The sequence below is a fragment of the Anarhichas minor genome, unplaced genomic scaffold (assembly GCF_050575085.1).
Source record: "Anarhichas minor isolate MPS153535 unplaced genomic scaffold, ASM5057508v1 ptg000024l, whole genome shotgun sequence".
NCBI classification, from domain to species: Eukaryota; Metazoa; Chordata; class Actinopteri; order Perciformes; family Anarhichadidae; genus Anarhichas; species Anarhichas minor.
Window position 1 is genome coordinate 10,203,181 of NW_027466470.1, and position 15,328 is coordinate 10,218,508.

Genomic DNA, 15,328 nt, shown 5'->3' on the forward strand with positions numbered 1-15,328 from the left:
ACATTAGCAAAGGCATATGTGGCTTTGTTTAAAATATACAAACCATGAACACAAAACCACATTTTGTGTAAATGTTTTAGGTATTTATAGTCAGTGGACAAAATAGAAGCCATGTGAAAACATTTTTTTAATTTTTTTTTTAATTTTAGCAATATGTCACGGAACTTACTTTTTACAAATCCACAACGTAACCTCCTGATAAAATAAAACACATTCATTTCATCATTGTAAAACATTGTATCATTTTTGTAATTTTGTAAATTATCTCGTAATTATTTCATTAAATTAAATTAAATTAATTTAATTTAAACAAAACTCTATTCAACTCTATTGCTGTACAACGTCAAGTCTACAATAATACAATAACATACTGACGACATATTCATTTTTTGTTTTCTATTTTGTTTTATTTCATTTCAAACCTCGTGACGAACCTCCGTGACGTCACGCGTGGCAGGTCGGGCGGAAGTTGCATCACCAGCAGCCTGTCATCGGAGCCGCTTAGCCGCCTGCTGCTCTAAAACAACAAGTGAAATTCACCGTTAAAAAGCGCCGCAAAGTGCAAAGTCAGACTAGCTCCTACAGGAATATGGAGGACGACGTGCTGACGACTCTGAAGCTGTTGATAATTGGCGAAAGCGGAGTCGGAAAGTCCAGGTGTGTGTCTGTGTGTTTGTAGCTCGCTGTTAGCTGTTAGCCTGTCGTGAATGTTGACATTCTCCTAGTTATGTAAGTTTATTCCTCCGTTGCTCAGCAGTTGATGCTACAGCTAGCCGGTAGTGTTGTTGAGTTTAGGCCAAATACTTACTGGAAACAAGTTGACCATTAAGGTGACTAATAACCTCAACGTCACAGAGGCAGTTTAAAACATGTTCACCGGTATTTTGTTTGCTGCTGCTCATCATCTTTTAATTATCAACATAAACTGTATAGTTGTTGTTACCCACAAAAGCCGATTATACTGTATGCTGTTTATTTCCATGCTGTTAATCTCCCCAAACAGTCTCCTCCTGAGGTTCACAGAAGATACCTTTGACCCAGAGCAGTCTGCGACGATAGGTTTTTAACTTACTCACACACAGACTTACATAAACACACATATATATATATATAATATATATATATATATATATATATATATATATATATATATATATATATATATATATATATATATATATATACACACACACACACACAGATGTATGGAAGCTTCTGATGTTTTTAACATGGACCCCTTTCTTTCTCTCGTGACCGATCAGGTGTGGATTTCAAAGTAAAGACGCTCTCAATAGATGGGAACAAAGCAAAGCTCGCCATATGGGTAAGGCTGAAGTCCGGCTTAGGTGTTGTCTGTAGTTTATTCTTTGTTGTCAGGAAAAACATGATGCACTACAGGGTTTCTCCACAAGATGGCGACATTGCAGAGACAGAGTCACTGAAAGAAACTGAAAAACAGATTAAACCTCCTTACGTGAGGTATAAATGTCCAATGACAACACAACATGCATGGTGAGGCCATAACCTAGGCCCAAATACATGCCAGGTCTCAAAATACTTCTAGAAATATACTACTAGAAAATAATTGCGTACATTTCATAATGCATGGAAATGTAACATGTTAACAGTGTTCTGAGGAAGAATTCCCTCAAGCAGAATATCTGGGCGGAGTTCTCAATCAATGGACGATTCCACTGCGGGACGGTCCTGAAACCTTGCAGATTTATCGGGAACACTTGTTAAAGTCAGAGTCTGTGAAAGGGGACGCTGGCTAGTGTACCTGTTGCTCTGAAGCTTGGTGTGTCATGGATGCTTTTGCTGCCTTTTGATTTTAAGTGTCTTTTACTTTTGCAGGACACCGCCGGACAGGAAAGGTTTCGCACCCTGACGCCCAGCTACTACCGCGGTGCACAGGGAGTCATACTCGGTAAACAGCGATGCTTATAAAGCCACATACCATGTTCAACTCGAGACCTAGAGGCGATGTTCTCTCTCCAGTAAAAGAATCACATCCACTCTCTGCTTTTTGTAGCACTTACTCATTACACATTATCTTATCAGTCACTTTGGATAAAAACTGTAAATCAACGGCCGTCAGACAGCTGCAGCTTCCTGTTAAAATGAGTTATTGATTTCACAAAGATGTAATTGCGCTCGTGTCAAATATTCCCATTAACTCCTTTTTCTCTTTTTGCTTGCTTTTGGCAGTATATGACGTCACGAAGCGCGAGACTTTCACAAAGCTCGAAAACTGGCTGAATGAACTGGAAACCTACACGACACGCAATGACATCGTAAAGATGCTCGTCGGGAACAAAATCGACCGGGTGAGTCCTGTTTGTGCCGGTTTGACTCGTACAATACCTGGAAGTCCTGGAAGTGTTTAATAAATGTGTTCACCGTCCATTGCTGTTATTCCCTTTGGTGTTTTATCCTTTACCGTGTGACTTCCGCATAGAGAAAAAGCACATAGGATGTCTTTTTGTTTTTCAGGACGACCATGAAGTGGACAGAAATGAGGGACTGAAATTTGCTCGGAAACACTCCATGCTTTTTATTGGTAAGAGTCCGAATCAGATGTGGTCACTTAAACTACTAGAGCCATGACGTGTAACCTCCTGTGTCGAGCCACTAAAACCTACCGTACCGTACTTGAAAGTCAGAACGGTATTTTTGCGTAGCTGGAACATTAAAGACATCACTTAGTAAGTCGTGCGTTTAGTTTGGGTTTGTTGCGTTGTTTATACTGCTTTGGCTTTACCGAGACTCGCGCGCTGAAAGATGCGGCCGCTCCAGAAGAACTGCATTATGATTAAAATCTATAGCGGGCTTTCATTTATCCCATCCATGTCTACATGTGCTGCTGATTCTCATCTCCAATCTGCCCCTCTCTGGGAAATTTCGTTAACGTTTATGGAGTTTCCATTTTAGAACGGGCTAAATTACGGGGTTTTGAAAAGGGCTGGGCAAGAAGATGTCGTGGATTTGATCCTCTATGAGGATGTTTTCACCCCACGGCTCCTTAAATGAAGTCATGTCATACTTTATATGTCATGTTTGTCAACACATGGGTATTTTAAAATATCTATCATTAGTGAGTGTAATGTAAAAAGAAGGCTGTTTGGCTCTGTTTGGTATTTAAAAGCTGACATGTAGTGTTTTGTTTTTTTTGTAACATTTTGGTGTGGTACCAGTTTTTTTTTTTTTTTTTGTAGCTGATCTTATAAATCTTGGTAACCCTCTTTCCTTTGTACAGAGGCCAGTGCAAAGACCAAAGATGGCGTCCAGTGTGCCTTTGAGGAGCTTGTGGAGAAGATCCTCCAGACTCCGGGGCTCTGGGAGAGTGAAAGCCAGGGTCAGAAGGTCCGTCTGGGGGAACAGGAGCAGGGCAGTGGCCGGGCATGTGGAGGATACTGTTCCATAGCCTGAAACTGGACGGAAGGAAAAAAAAAAGCACTAAAGTGATGGGAATGACTACAGACCAGAAACAGAGAGAGAGGGGGGGAGAGAGAGGGGGGGAGGGGGGGGGGGGGGGTGAAGGAACTGGATGAGTACTTCTTTTACTTTAAAAAGGTTTATTGTTGGGAGTAGTTCTGTCCGTCTAAAGAACTTTGCTGTTTGCACACTTCCTTTTCCACCATCATCTGTCACTACTTTCTGTCTAACACATGAACGAAAGGATCATGCAAACACAACCTCTTGCCTGAGGAAGTATAGCCTTTTAAATTGACATAACAACGCCAAGTGCACGTCTGGTTTGAATTTAGCTTAATGGCAGCGCCGATTCTGTTGTGCATTAAGGCATCAGGTCAATAGTGTAGTGCCTATTACATGAACCAATTTGTAGGTTACAGTACACAGCGTTCCAAATTTTACCCAAAATAGTTCATTATAATCAAAACAGGAGTCCCCTGAAGGTCTAAATCTAGCGGCAGAGTTACAGTTAAAATGTTCTAGAAGACCTATCTTTCTAAGCATTATTACACAAACAACACATCACTTGGATTGCGGATAGTGGTGGAAGAGACTTCTTTTCATGAGTGATCCGTCATAATGCACCACAACACTGTGAATGCTCCCAAACAAGACCTTTCACGATGGACCCCGGTTCCTGAAACCAGTGCATTTTTCACTGTTAATCCAGTCCAGCGCTTCAGAACCTATAGAGGCTTTCAAATGAGCCGATTTGTTTCTTTCTCTCTTCCTCTTTACATTGAAATATGCAAGACAAGTAGCCATCTGGATCTCATAGGATTTGTTGCAACTAAACCTTTTCTTTGTCTTTGCATGTCTGACCTGGACCATAACTTCCACAAGTATAAGGTTTACGGTAATAAGAGCTCGATAACATATGCTCTCTTACTCACTTTAATGCACAACTTTCTTTTGCCTCTCTGATGCCTGGTAAAACAGCAAGCCGTTTGTACATTTAATCTCAGCTTGGCTCTCTTACCCGTTTATTTATCAGTTTCTGTGTGGTGCGATGTCCCACTGACTTATTGAAGGCATTATACACATTATAGTATGAGAGCATTCCTAAGAGCATCCTGTCCACGGTCTAGTATTGATTTCATGTATTGTTGCTGTTTGTTCAAATTCCTTTTTCTTGTTTGAAATCCTCTCAACCTTTTTATTCCTGTACTTCTTCCTGTTGCGTTTGCTGTGCGCCTACTTGAATCATATTCAGCGATATGTTAAATTGATATCTGCCTTAAGATTGAATGACGTGTTGGAGTTATGGTCCGGTGACCGTTGTATTGTTTCAAACTGAAATAAATGACAACCTCAAGATGCCGTCCCCTCAAGACTAATTACTGTTTAATTGCCATTTGAGAGCTGCCATGACGTGTCCATGTGGTGCAGAAGCCCGTCTAATCAAGAGCAGCTTTACAGTGGGAACAGCAGTGAGGTGCTCTTTCCATAATACTTTGTTGATGACTAGCCTGTTGCACATGCAAGACTAAAAAACATTCTTTGCACAAAATGTCAAAAAACAGACCAAAACCAGGAGTGGAAAAGTCTTGGTAATCATGTTTTGTGAGTTAGTCCCAGAGGACTGAGTGTGATTACAAGCTTATGTTTGGTGTCAGGATGTCCCCAGATGTAGGACGCTCACCACAAGTGTACCAGGCATCCTCCCTCGGCTTATTGTGTTGTGTGTGTGTGTGTGTGTGTGTGTGTGTGTGTGTGTGTGTGTGTGTGTGTGTGTGTGCGTATTAATAACATCATACGTTTTGGGCAGATGACCCCATATTGAAGTCAGACGATTCCTGAGCTTTGATTTTATGTTTTTACGTCAAAAACAGACGACACTTATCATAACGACGTTTGCTGTGAGTTTGTTCCCCAGAAAGACATCCTGTTGTAACTTACCGTGTTATTTCATGAGAAGCTGTTTGCTACCAGCAGCCTGTCTACACATACAGTAGATATACATGCATGGAGCCAGTCTTCCCAATTTGGGTTGGTTTCTGCCCATTTGGACTAGTTGTGATTAAGTTGGGTGGGAGAGGAAATTTGGGCTGCTTTTGTCAACATTTGGTGGGATTTCAGAAATATCGTGAAAACAATTTTAACAGAAAAGCTGGTCAAAAACACAGGTACTTGTTTTATATTTTAATAATGCCTGACGGAGATCTCTGTTTGATCGAAACATTGCAAAGTTAAAATTTTAATACAGTGTGCAGATCTTTTTTTTAAATTAAAAAACGGATGGAAAATTCAGTAAACATCGTTTAATTTGAGAAAAGTTTTTCTTTTGGAGAATTTTTTTTTAACCGTCAATTGCAAATCACATTGATGGTGACCTGGCAATTGTCCTTTTAGCTCTGTTTTTGGTCACCACAAAGCTAACTCTGGCTTCTTTAGCTTCTACACGCTCAGGTTTCACTAGCTAGTTGGCGATAGCTGTCGGCCACTTTGTGCTACAAAGTTAGCCTACAGTTGGTTTTTAGAGCTTTTTCTCTGAAAACTGTTGATTTACTGACCTACTTTCTAACAAATATAAAAAATGTCCAACTATGCAAATCCTGCTTTAGCTGGATCGACGCTCATCAGAAGGACCTCAGCACTCCGCTTGCAGTCTCCCCCCCATGCTCAGTCCACTATGCCACCCCTTCTGCGCATATTACAACCGTTTAAAAAGCAATTTGAAAGTATATCATGAAACTGCGAGACCCACAATTGCACACATGAAAACTACCACTAAATACAGTTCAGTAAAACATAAGTATGCAGCTCCAGCCACTGCAAAGTGATGATTTAAAGCAAATGACTGGTCGAAAGATTTCACATTGGGTTTATTCAAATAGCTGCTATTTGCTCAAACTTAAGCATTGGATGATAATCCAGTCTCATGGAAGTTAATATAACTTACTGCAACAGACGACAATAGGAAGACATTAGAAACATGGCAAAAACAGTAGAAAATATTAAACTGCATTAGGTTAGTTTTTCTATTTAACTATGTCAAAAAGATTTAAAATGTCAAAGTTGATCAGAATTACAAAATAACCGAGGCTGCAAGGCACTTAAGCATCTGGTATTCTAAGGAACGATAGACCAGATGCTCCAGTGACATGCCTACACACTGTTTGCCAGGGCCACGTTAACAGTCTGGACCTCTGAGATATGAGAGGACTTCTGGATGATGCGGCTGGTGAGAGTGGGCCCCGCGGTGCAGCTCTGCCTCAGAGCGGCGGTGGGTCCTGCGACAAACATCCTGTCCATGATAGTGGTCCTCGTACCCGAGAAGGGCCCTCGGGTGCAGCTCTGCCCCGTGCCAGATCCGGGCACCGTCGCGCTGCTCTGGTCCGCTGTGCAGCTCTGCCCCTGGGCCAAGTTGGTCAGAGCCACGGCGGCGTGGATCTCCCTCCAGCCCTGATCGCCTGCTCTCTGCTGCTGCTGCTCCCTGTGATTATATGAAAAAAAGACAAAGAGCCAAATCAGCCAAAGAGCAATCTCAGAAATCCAAAGCAGAAATAGTGGATTTGCTTCTCCTTCTGATACACAGCCAGAATGATGTGGATGAATTAGAGGTGGTGGTTCAGTTTCAAGAGGGGGATTATATCGAGTATTACTTTTCAAGCTGATGAAAGAATGCAAAAAAAACAACATGCAATTCGATTGCAGAGCGATAAATAATTACACATACCTGTCACATTTTGAAGCATAGTCCGCCGTGTCTGCAAGAGAGAAGGAAAGGACTCACCTAAATGTAACTTGAATCAGTTTTCTTGATGGCAATGAAATTGTGAACAGAGAATATTCACAGGGCAATCAATGTTGGCTTCATGACCTTATTTTAGTGATAATACATGAGTTTTAAATTTGCAGCATGTGTGTGAGTATCTATGTTGTTCATGTGAAGCTGCTCCCAAATACAAACATCAGTTGCTACTCGTCGTCCAGTGTGTCGCTCTGGACGTGTTTTACAGTGCCAGATAGGTTTGACTCACTGAAGTGCACCAGTCGGGCTGTGCTCAACTACTCCTGCCAAAACAAATGCAATGCAGTGTTTCTCTTGAGCTTTTGAGTGGGAAAAACAACTACAATATCTGCAATGTGTCATGAGGACTGACTCTGTGTTTTCAGGTTTCCAAAGCTCTGCTTGCATCTATAAAGTTGATCCACTGCATGTTATTCCCTTCCAACAGCTGTCCCTGCACATCTCCATATTTTTTGACCAAGGCCTGAGCTCAAAGTGAAATTATACCGACGGGCCGGGGAGTGTTTTATGATTGAATACCTATGGGCCTCATCTGTGGAAGAATAAACGGTCTTTCTCTCACAATGCCAGCTGAAATGAAACTCGGACTATTTTAAGAAGCAGAATAAATAGAAATTTAGAGTAATATTATATTGCATGCACACTCTCTGTTTGAGGTCCGTGCATTATATGTAGAACTTATTTTCCATTTTAGTTTTGGAATATTGCCTTTTTTCATTGAAGCAAATAGAAGCTGGTCAAAGGCAATTTTTCTTCAGAGAGCAACAGACAGGGAAATTAGAGGCCCACTGTGCAACACAGTCTTTTAATGCTAACAGCCCGAAACATCCCCGTTTCTGATTTCTTTAGCCAGGCGGGAGCCAAGAGCAACTACTTGCTGATAGTAAATCATTTTGCTTTTATGTTTTTTTGCTACTGAACGTCCCTGAGTATTTCTCTCTTATCACGCGCTTTGCCAAGAAAGTTCTTGAGTACCTCTGTTGTATTTATTACCAAGAAAAAACATTGTTTTACCTCTGGTGAGTCTCAAATTCACAGCACGGATCAGTTACAACTGAATTTTACGAGGGGTAATGAAGCTGCTCACTTTTTTATATTAGCCTACATTGAGTTGCAGTATTGTAATTTTATATTAGAGCTTACCTTATTTATTAACAAATAGGGAATAGTTTGGGAAAATACTATTATTTACTTTCTTGCCGAAAGTCAGATGAGATGATTGATAGCACTCTCATGTTTGTACGCTAAATATGAAGCTAGCAAGCAGCTAGTTTGCTTAAATTAGCATGAAGACTGGAAGCGAAACAGCTAGCCTTTCTCTGTTTGAACAAACAAAACTAAATTCCCTTACCAGCACCTCTGAAGCTAACAATTTACATTTGTTTGATCTGTACAAAAACTCAAGTGTAAAAACAACAAGTTGCGTGTTTGTACTCATAAAACAGTTAGTCTAGCTGTCTTCCCCTTCTTCCATTTTTTGTGCTAAGCTAAAGCTAACCGCCTGCTAGCTCCAGCTTCATATTTAGTTGACAAACATGAGGGAGGTATCAATCTTCTGGGCAAAAAAACTAACAAATATTTGAATGTTTACGAAACTACAATTTAGAGGGGATTTAAGTATTTGGGTGTGCTCACAAAATATCAGTTTAAACCCCCGTCTCACAAGTGTGTCATTGGGATCAACACTGCAAAACGACTGTGTGCTGAGAAAATATTGTAACACCTTGTTTCCTCAATGCCGATATGTATTCACTACCAAGAGACTCTCCTGTCAGCATGCATGTTTTCATTTGAAACAAAATAGATGGAAAACGCAGCAAGGCATTTGTCCAGATATGTTTTTCGTCGCTCTGCGTCCAATAAAACACAACTGTGGTCACATTTATGGCTCTCCAGTCTTTTTAAGGGAAACACTGAAGTTGATGCGAGTACCACAATAAACACCTTCACATTCCTGCAGGCTACAGTGAATGGTAACATCACTAACATATAGGCCACTATTCCATGAGACTTTACTGCCTGTGGTATTCAGACTGATATGTGTAAAAAGTGTCCTTGTAAGACACTGTGTGGTGGCATCACTTATTAGCACGTCAGTTGAGGTTTACTTTTAACCGTCTCCCGGGTGGAGTATACACGTGTTAATGGTGTTAGTGCCTGTCATGCATCTGGCAGCTTGACTTTCCACTTCACTTTCATAGAGGAGTCGTACTTGGTTGCAAACACCGTTAATGTGACCAGCAGGGATACATTAAAAGTTTGCACAAACATTTCAAGAGTGCTGATGGCCACATAGTGTATGACAACATCAAGAAAACCCCCAAATACTAAGAGAGCAATAACATGTTCAAAGTAATTGTGTAACATTCTGGGAAATACGCTTATTTGCTTTCTTGCTCTGAGCTAGACGAGAAGATTGATATCTATCAAATATCTGTACGCTAAATATGAAGCTGCAGTCGGCAGACAGTTAGCTTAGCATAAAGAAAGAAAACTAGCTAGCATAGTGCTTTCAAAAGGTAAAAAACAACTAACCAGTCAAGAAACCTCTAAAGCTCACTAATTAACATGATATATCTCTTTTGTTCAATTTGTTCAAACCGGTTCCCCATTAGGTAAACACCGTTAGCTCTGTGAGCACTGTTTCCATCATTAGCGCTGTTAGCACCGTTAGCTGCGAGCCGCCGGCTAATCAGTCGCCACGTTGAGAGCCTTGTGGAGGCTATAGATATGCTCTGAATTTCGTATTTTACATGTTTAAGCATGACAGTACACTTTATACAATTTACCATCTCACTGGTTAAATGTACAAGCCTGTTAAAATGATGAATTACTCTAATTATTCAAGTTACCAATCTCGAGGCTCGAATTTGAGGTTAAACTGAGTTTCCCGGATACAGATCAGAAGTGTTGTCACAGTCAATCATAATATCCATTAAACATTTGTCTTTAGACCGGGACCAGGATTGTAATGTTTGCCTGGAAATAATAAAAAAGTAACTAAAACATGCCTTGTTTGATTTTTAGATGAAATATGCTAAAGAGTAGAACTGGTTTCAAAAATCTTTTTACAACTCTTATAATATAATGTCCATTTAGATAGATTTTGAGTAGGAAAGTAACACTTGGGAGAAGCCGCCTGCCAAAGCACACATCAGTCAGGGAAGCAAAGCTACACCCTCTAACAGCAATTGGAAAAGCCAAATGGATATTAGTGATCTTGCTCTGGGTTGTCTCACAAATGAGTGGCAGCTCTGACAGTCGCTCAACGAGACGTCTTCAGTGCTTTACTGACAGACTGCTCCATTTCTACATTTGGCTGAGGTTCCCTCTTCTCACCCTGGGAAGAATAAAGTCTCAGACATTCTGTAATTGTCCTTGAGACTGGACTGGACATTTCCACTATGGCAAGAAGCTGAAGCGGAACAAATGGCACATTCTAGTATATGGAAATTATATTTGCGGTGTGAAGCGGCAGCCAGCGTGAGCTCCGTCCAATTTTTAAATGAGGGATTTCAGCGTCTGCATGAGTCTTTATTAGTAATGTTTGTAAAGGCTTTGGCTCCTGAACCTTTAGCGGATTGAGTGTTGTCAGTGTGCTGGGCTCCCTATAGGTCTGAAAGGGCACCCAGGTGTCAAACTCCCTCCCAGATTCGCTGTAACTTTATAATTGAATCTCGCAGAGCTTCCGAGGCAGAGATTTATTAATGTCAGGGAGCTCTGAGGAGCCATGTGGAAGTTTCTGTTCGGTCTGTTCTTATTTTACTGTACGCTGTGGTGTGTTAAAGATGAACCGAGGGGAAGCAGGGTAGTTAAAGTGTCATTTTGCCTCGAATTCAACATAAATCTGCAATTAACAAGGAATATGCTTTCATCATTTCTGTGGACAGGGGGTGCTAGCACCAATTTTCCTCCCAAATTACCCTCAATGTTGCAGTATTACGTGCTTTCCCTGATTCTACTTAGACATGTTCAGTGTAGATTTTGTGTTAAAGCTCAATTTTCCTCTCATCTATTTGCTTTTTGTGTGATATTGTCCTGCACAGTGACAAACACCGACATCTCTTACCCATGTGGTAGACGAAGTTGGCCTCTGTTTCGTAGGACGACGCCGGAGAGACGACATCTCGATCACACTCAATGGAGCTGAATGACTCGGAGTGGCTCCTCCTCTTGTGGGCCGAGGGGATGCCCTCGGCCTTTGCCGCCATCATGTGCCGCAGGGTGTCGTTCAGATACCGGTTCAGTAAACCGCTCTTGTACTTGGATGGAGGTGACGCGCCGTCGTCACTGTTGGCGGAGTCCGCCATGGCGAGGAGGCTGCCCTGCTTCTCGGGCACGCTCTTGTGGGAAGATGACCTGCCAAAGTCTGATTGGCTGATAGGAGTTTGTAAGGGACACTCTTCATCTGCAGCAAAGGAAACTAAATATAATAAGATGACACAAACTATGATAAATACTGCTGTTTTAGTGGAAAAAGTTTCAGATATAAACTTTTGTTTTTTCATAATTCAACAAATGCAGAGTAATGAACTTAAATACACTATGAAATGATGCTGTAGCCCGTACCATCAGAGTCAGTGTCATTGCTGCACACGCTCAGTCTCTCAGCGTTTCCCTGGATGTATTTATTGTACAGTTTGATCCTCAGCGCCCAGCTCAGGTCTGGCTGTCTCACTGTGTTCTTCAGCCTCCGCCGGGCGTTTGCAAACCAGTTTGAGACCTGCACAGATGCACCTTGTTAAAGAACAGCACGGGCTAACCCACAACACTCATAATCAACACATCCCTAAAGTAGATTTTCCTTCATCCGTTCCATCCATGCTCTCTTGCACAAGCTCGTCTCTCACCTGCACTAGCGTCATGTGTGAGCCCAGAGCCAGCAGGACCTTCTCTGTCTTGGTTGGGTACGGGTTGTCCCGGTGTTTGTACAGCCAATGTTTCAACGGTCGGGCCATGTCCTGCAGCACCTGTCTCTTGTGGCGAACCTTGACACCACCTAGATGAGACCTGGAGGAATCACAAGTTGCCTCGTTGATTCACAAAGACCACCCACGATCACTTCTGTTCAAACTATGAAACTTATAAATAACAAATGTCTGTGACTGACATTTCTAAAGAACTGCAAAGAACTTTTCAACTATGTATGAAAAGGCAGAACATAAAACTACATTTTAGTTTGACATATTGTCAGGTTAGAGAATTATCTTTTTTATACGTCTTTAAAATACTGCATTTTACGATACATTTCATCATTTCATAGGACCACCTGTTTAACTGTTCAAAACAATATTTCCAACACAGACAAAAAGGGCGTACCCGTATCTTCTGTACTTGATCGGAGAGCTGTCGTCAGTGGTGTCCTGGCATCGCAGCAGTTCTGTGTTCTGCTCGTCTGTTAAACTGCTCCGAGGTAAGTCTACACAGTTCAGTCTGCTCCTCTCCTCTGCTCTCATGTTGTCCTCAAAATGAAGCAGAGTCTCAGACTTCATCTCAGCAACTTTGATCATTGTTGAACATACAAAGTTGTCCTTGATCAACAGGTGCATCAGTAGACTTCCAGATGTAAATAGAAGTAGCAGGTTCCCATCCTGGATACACTTGATGTAAAGGTAAAGAAAACAAGAAAAAAAAGGTTAAAAGTGTTCCTTCCTCTTCTTTCTGTGCCCACGGGAGCAGTGACTGAGCAGACAGATGATGACTGAGAGAATGATGTTCTAAAAGTCAGAGGATGTTGTCTGGTTTAGTTGAGTTGTGTGAGGAGAGTTCAAATAACCTGCTGCTCAGCTGCCTATTGGCTCTCCCACCATCCAATCACTTCTCCGGAGAGCTCTGTAAAGAGAAGCTTGCAGAACGGCAGCCGTGGACCTCGGGAGCACTCCAGGATATGAAAAATATTGCAACTTGAATATCAGAAAAAGAAGGTCGTTAGATTTACTAGTGAGATTTTTGCCTGGTGTGTCTGCAGCCTGTGCTAAGCACTCATATTTTCTACATGAAGCATACGAATCTCTCGCGGTTTTACCAAAAATCATGTCAGCAGATATTAATGCATGTTTTACCAGGGGACTCTGGAAATTTACGAGTGTAATTGCATGGTTGCTAATAACCAGCAAAACCACCAAACTGTGCCTCGTGTTATAGGCAGTGATGCCTGCTGAGCTGAAATGGATTTCAGTACAAATTGGCTCATAGAGTAGTTAACACAGACACTGGAAAATGAATTTTGATCCTTGCCTATATAATCCTCAGACAATGTTGCACATGTGGATCTTTTTTTTTGCTCTCTGCAGTGTGAGGCGAAACCAACTATAATTCTCACATTTGTCAATGTCTGTCTCCATTTTGGAACAAGGACTGTAAACAATTATGTAAAAGTTGGTCTGACAGAAGCTTAGCGTTGTCATTAGTGTAACTACATGACAACATGCTGGCACTTGGCCCAGTATTCAGAGACTCTGTGGTTCAACTTGAGCTGTCATCCATGCATGTTTTTCCTCCTGACATCCAAACAGTCTTATGTAAGACTGTTTGGATGTGCAGTAATGACTTTGCCATGCATAATCATAACTTGATCATCTTTATTCAAACATGTGATACAATGCAATTTTCCTGCCTGCAATTGAAACTTTTAAAGGGTTATGGCTCAAATCCGTGCAGCACTTGTTCAACCGTTAAACATATTAAAGGGCTCCATAACTCTCATCCCTGTTCATAATTCAGCTGTATTGGTGGGCAGGTTGAGTTTCAATGGTGTCAAAGCTGAAAAACACATGGACCAGAAGCATCCCCGTTAGGTGCAGTAAATTCCTTGCTCACATTCCTCAGCAGTAGTCAGAGAATGCTACATGCTTATCACACACCATTTACTCCCGTCCCTCTGCGATATGTTCACCGGTTCAACTGTTGATATTAGCTGGGAACACACCTTCATTCGGCTGCCTGGAGACCTGTAAAAAGCTCTGTGGAAGGACATATATCTCCTCTTGTTTGGGTAGTTTGGCAAGAGTGTGTGTGTGTGTGTGAGTGTGTGTGTCTTGCAGGTTCACAAACTCCAGGCCTATCCAAAGGGCCAAAGTGTGAGATGGAGAAATTTATTGTGTTCTCAAGTATCTTGAAGAAGTAGCTTTTGCCAAATGTAGATCTTGAATATGTTACATTTAGCAGATTAGAGTAGGAGATTGTTGCCTAATACTTGGCAAAGTTTTTTTTTTTTTTTAGCAAAACACTACTGGATAGTCCCCGCCCATCTTCAGACAGAAAACGGACAAAGTTTGCAACTAGCTTGAACAGTTAGCGACTGAAGAACAAGATATTTACCTCAGGAGTTGGTGGAGACCAAAACAGAGCTTAAAGGTGAGAATATTGGACTGCTCATGTCTACTAGAGATATAGCCAATTGTTTGCAAATATTTTCACTTTAATAACTGTAAGGTGATAAAATATCAATGTGTCATGAACTTTGCAGGTTTACAGGCATCGTTATCTTTAGGTGACCTCACTGATAGCAAGACGACCACAAGCTGAAAACAACAAGAATGTCTTCTAGTTACGTTCCCTTCCAGCGAAGTGTTTCCCTCTGACTTGCTAACATGTCATTTAAAAGATTAACTACAACTTAGCATGTCAAAGCCAACTGTGTCGTAATGATAATGATCTGAGTCAGTAATGTTAGTCTTACAGCGGTAAGTTTGCTGAGCTCTGAGTGTATTGAATTGAGCAACTTTTTATTCATGAGAGGAAGATTGTTATTTCTTCTTTCAAAAGTTCCACAGTCTGGCTTTAATGTGTCAATATCAGGAAATACAAATCAGTAGATGACTCCTTCAATTTTTCTCTGTTATTAACTAAAAACCTTTTGGCCTTCCTGCTTCAGTTTTGTATAATTTTTCTCCCAAATACTTTCAGCATGTACGTTACTGTGCTGCTTGTTTAAAAGTTATGCATTTCTCACGCAAAGACGAAGGTATTGTTTAACATCAGTCATATTTATTTTTACATACTTCGAATAGACAGTTAGATGATTGAGCCAAATTATCCGAGACCAATTGACATCATACTTCTGTGTAATGTTTGAAGTGGGAGCTTCGGTGGGTTTTC

The 15,328-nt window shown here is 41.2% G+C and overlaps 2 protein-coding genes across 2 annotated transcripts; one reads left to right on the forward strand and one right to left on the reverse strand.

The window, feature by feature from the left end:
* The first annotated feature begins 467 nt into the window (after nucleotides 1-467).
* On the forward strand, nucleotides 468-4,789 carry LOC142956251 (ras-related protein Rab-18-B). Its single transcript, XM_076097715.1, has 7 exons — nucleotides 468-657; nucleotides 1,004-1,059; nucleotides 1,263-1,324; nucleotides 1,855-1,927; nucleotides 2,209-2,327; nucleotides 2,494-2,560; nucleotides 3,257-4,789. The coding sequence occupies exons 1-7, from the start codon at nucleotides 590-592 to the stop codon at nucleotides 3,427-3,429; spliced, it is 618 nt and encodes a 205-aa protein (XP_075953830.1). The 5' UTR covers nucleotides 468-589; the 3' UTR covers nucleotides 3,430-4,789.
* A 1,793-nt stretch (nucleotides 4,790-6,582) lies between these two features.
* Nucleotides 6,583-13,032, reverse strand: LOC142956250 (homeobox protein Mohawk-like). The gene is made up of 6 exons (XM_076097713.1): nucleotides 12,548-13,032; nucleotides 12,079-12,238; nucleotides 11,798-11,951; nucleotides 11,298-11,636; nucleotides 7,154-7,184; nucleotides 6,583-6,910 (listed from the first exon to the last, which is right to left on the reverse strand). The coding sequence occupies exons 1-6, from the start codon at nucleotides 12,775-12,777 to the stop codon at nucleotides 6,583-6,585; spliced, it is 1,242 nt and encodes a 413-aa protein (XP_075953828.1). The 5' UTR covers nucleotides 12,778-13,032.
* Between the last annotated feature and the right edge of the window lie 2,296 nt (nucleotides 13,033-15,328).

Excerpts from the sequence above, each read along its gene's own strand:
- LOC142956251 (XM_076097715.1), top strand. The coding sequence starts at position 590 with ATGGAGGACGACGTGCTGACGACTCTGAAGCTGTTGATAATTGGCGAA. Across the intron at positions 1,060-1,262 it reads AGAGCAGTCTGCGACGATAG|GTGTGGATTTCAAAGTAAAG; the intron begins GTTTTTAACTTA and ends GTGACCGATCAG. Across the intron at positions 1,325-1,854 it reads AAGCAAAGCTCGCCATATGG|GACACCGCCGGACAGGAAAG; the intron begins GTAAGGCTGAAG and ends TTACTTTTGCAG.
- LOC142956250 (XM_076097713.1), bottom strand. The coding sequence starts at position 12,777 with ATGCACCTGTTGATCAAGGACAACTTTGTATGTTCAACAATGATCAAA. Across the intron at positions 11,952-12,078 it reads CACACATGACGCTAGTGCAG|GTCTCAAACTGGTTTGCAAA; the intron begins GTGAGAGACGAG and ends GCATCTGTGCAG. Across the intron at positions 11,637-11,797 it reads CAATGACACTGACTCTGATG|ATGAAGAGTGTCCCTTACAA; the intron begins GTACGGGCTACA and ends CCTTTGCTGCAG.